Below are 3550 nucleotides of genomic sequence, written 5' to 3' on the forward strand. Positions count from 1 at the left end.
GCGGGTGAATGAGCCCCTGATGGTGTGGCTCATGTGGTTGGGTCCTATGATGGTATCGCTAGAGTAGATATGGGGACAGAGTAGGCAACGGGGTTTGTTACAGGGATTGGTTCCTGGGTTAGTGTTTCTGTGGTGTGGTGTGTTGTTGCTGGTGAGTATTTGCTTCAGGTTGGGGCGCTGTCTGTAAGTGAGGACTGGCCTGTCTCCCAAGGTCTGTGAGAGTGAGGGATCATTTTCCAGGATAGGTTGTAGATTGTTGATGATGTGCTGGAGAGGTTTTACCGTGGGGCTGTATGTGCTGGCCAGTGGTGTTCTGTTATTGTCCTTGTTGGGCCTGTCTTGTCGTAGGTGACTTTTAGGTACCTGTCTTGCTCTGTAAATCTGTTTCCTCACTTCCCCAGGTGGGTACTGTAGTTTTAAGAATGCTTGATAAAGATCTTGTAGGTGTTTGTCTCTGTCTGAGGGATTAGAGCAAATGCGGTTCTATTTTAGGGCTTGGCTGTAGACAATGGATTGTGTGATGTGTCCTGAATGGAAGCTGGAGACATGTAGGTAAGTATAGCAGTCAGTAGGTTTCTGTATAGGGTGGTGTTTATGTGACCATCATTTATTTGCACTCTAGTGTCCAGGAAGTGGATCTCTTGTGTAGACTGGTCCAAGCTGAGGTTGATGGTGGGGTGAAAATTGTTGAAATCCAGGTGGAATTCTTCAAGGGCCTCCTTCCCGAGGGTCCATATGATGGAGATGTCATCAATGTAGTGCAAGTAGAGGAGGGGCGCTAGGGGACGAGAGCTGAGGAAGTGTTGGTCTAAGTCAGCCATAAAAATGTTGGCATACTGTGGGGCCATGCGGATACCCATATCAGTTCTGTATTGTATTTTAAATGAATTACACAGAGTTCTATATTAACATGCCTCGTAAGGAATCTATTTGTAAAAAAAAAAATTACCAGAATCTTTTTTTTTTGGTCTGTATTGTTACAGACATACTCGCTGACAGATATTTTGAAATAAATTACCAAAATAATCGTAACTGGCATGATTCTATGGTGTTATTTTGACAAATAAAATATGCAGACATTTGCAGAATTTTCACATATTGTGTGCAGAATTTTTAATGTTTTGGTGTAGAATTTTAATGTTTTGGCACAGAATTCCCCCAGAAGTACCAGATGTAAGATCATGCATCATTTATTCCTTTTTTGGCAGCTGTTATTTATTCTCCGCTATTAAGAGACTTGGTGTTGTGTATTCCAGTCTCACGTGGGGTATCAGTGTCATCCATGAACTGAAGTTAGGAGGTCATACGCTGTGTTCAGTGCTAGACGGAAATCTGTTGATTTCAATGCCAGTTCCAGGGACTGGTGGCTCTCTTAGGCCACCCTGAAGTTCCTTAGGCTTCTGGCGGGAAGCGAGGCTGCTGGGATCTGCTGCGTTTGGGTGGCTGCCGCAGGATCTGAAGAGGAGGGCAGGGGAGAGGGCTGGCTTACCCAGACTCCTCTCTTGTTCCCCTGTTGGTGCTGCTTTAGCTGTGGCTGTTGGACGAAAGGGAAACTCCAGGAGCTGGCTATGTGCCACTGTGATCTACATCAGGTTTGCTTTGGGTACAAGGATGCGTGGGGAATTGTCCTGCTTGTTGAGTGATGTTCTGGATTGGCCATGTGGGCTATTAATTATTGCTTCTGTTTTGAATGACTATGCAGCTGGCTAGATGAAAGGTCCCATCAGTGTGTAGTTCTTTGGAACAGCCTTGTGATCCTTTGACGGATTTGCTTTGTTTTCACCCCATACACTATTGGGTTGAGTACCGGGGGCACCAGCAAGTAGACGTTGGCCATTATGACATGGATGTTGGAACCGTGTATATTCCCAAACCTGTGTACCATGGCCAGGCCAATGTATGGCACGTAGAACAGGAAGACGGCACAGACGTGGGAGGTGCAGGTGCCCAGCGCTTTGAGCCGGGCCTCTTGGCTCAGACTCAAGGCGGCTCTGAGAATGAAGACGTACGACAGGGAGATCAGCAGGGAGTCCAACCCAATGACAGAGGTAATAACAATCAAACCGTAGATGATATTGACCTTTATATCGGCACAGGCCAGATTCATCACGTCCTGGTGCAAGCAGTAGGAATGGGAGAGGACTCTGGACCTGCAGAAGGGCAGCCTTTTAATAAAAATGGGCAAGGGGGCCATCACGGTAGCTCCTCTGATTACCGCTGCCAGCCCTATCTTGGCTATTCTGGGGCTGGTGAGGATGGCTGCATGCCGCAGGGGATAGCATATGGCCATGTAGCGATCAAAAGCCATGGCCAGCAAGATGGTGGACTCCATGCCTGACAGAGAGTGGATGCAGAACATCTGGAGCAGGCAGGCATCGAACCCAATGGTGGTGGAGTTGAACCAGAGGAGGTCCATCATTCTGGGCATGGTGGATGTGGAGAGCAGCACGTCGATGGCTGCAAGCATGCAGAGGAAAAGGTACATGGGCTCATGGAGGCTTTGCTCGGCTTTGATGATATAAATAATGGTGCCGTTCCCGAGCACGGCCAAGAGGTACAACAAGCACAGAAGGAAAGCCAGCCAGAAATTCGCTGCCTCCAGCCCTGGGATTCCAATCAAGGTGAAGGTGGAAGCGCTGGAGCTGCTGTTGTTGGAAGCTGACATGGGTGGGACGTGTTGCTATTGTCCAGCTGCCTTTACAGAAGCCTGGAATCAAAACAATTATCAGTATATCAGTATCACAACAAGTGCCATTCTGATCTCGCTGCTGCTGGCCTGACTCTAGTAACGTTAGTGGATTTACACTGGTTTGAGTGTGATCAGAATCAGTTCCTCAGTGTCTCCAGGGGCTGCACAGTCTGCAAATATTTCCCAGTACAGTGCCCCAGTCCTGGCAGCTGTTGGCACTCAAATGGGAACATCGTGTAATAGGTTTATAGCTTGCAAGAGCTCGTCTGGGGATAGAGGATACATTCCTTTTTGGTTTGTGCACTGCCAAGAAAATCATTGGCATTATTACAGAGGAGAAATCTGAGACCCGGAAGGGTCAAGGCAAACGTTTTTCATTGTCCAGTAATCTGGGGCACATCAGACTTTGCATACCCATGTTCACAGGTATTAGGGTCAGTAAGATCCTTTGCAATCATCTGTACTGAGCTTCTGCAAAACACAGGCCAGGGAATTTCACCCATCGAATTCTGGGGTTGAGCCCAGCACCTTGTGGCTGAATGAGAGCGTGTCTTTTGAACTAGGTATGCAGTATCGCCCAGCTCCATTCAACAAGTATGAGTCACAGCCCCAAAAATCATGAGACTGGTTTAAAAATAATAAGATTTAAAAATACACTAATGTTGGTTTTTTTTTTCATGTGCCTTTGGTGTCTGAGCCTTTGGGGTGCACCTGATTCAGGGTTTCGAGCTTTTCTGCAACTCACTTTTTAAAAAAAAACTTTCTTAGACAAGCTGAAAGCTGAGATTCCCACGCAGTGTCTTGATCCCAAAAGTTGGGGCTTTAAGAAAGACAGGAAATAGTGCGAGACTCCCAATAAAA

At 47.0% G+C, this 3550-nt stretch overlaps 1 protein-coding gene across 1 annotated transcript; it reads right to left on the reverse strand.

Annotated features, from left to right (window-relative positions):
- Window positions 1–1723: 1723 nt before the first annotated feature.
- On the reverse strand, window positions 1724–2665 carry LOC135895158 (olfactory receptor 51E1-like). Its single transcript, XM_065423229.1, has one exon. It carries the CDS (start codon window positions 2663–2665, stop codon window positions 1724–1726), a length of 942 nt encoding a protein of 313 aa, XP_065279301.1.
- Between the last annotated feature and the right edge of the window lie 885 nt (window positions 2666–3550).

Source organism: Emys orbicularis, chromosome 1 (genome assembly GCF_028017835.1).
Source record: "Emys orbicularis isolate rEmyOrb1 chromosome 1, rEmyOrb1.hap1, whole genome shotgun sequence".
NCBI classification, from domain to species: Eukaryota; Metazoa; Chordata; order Testudines; family Emydidae; genus Emys; species Emys orbicularis.

Bases quoted from the DNA above. Each gene is read 5' to 3' on its own strand.
- LOC135895158 (XM_065423229.1), bottom strand. From the start codon at position 2,665: ATGTCAGCTTCCAACAACAGCAGCTCCAGCGCTTCCACCTTCACCTTG.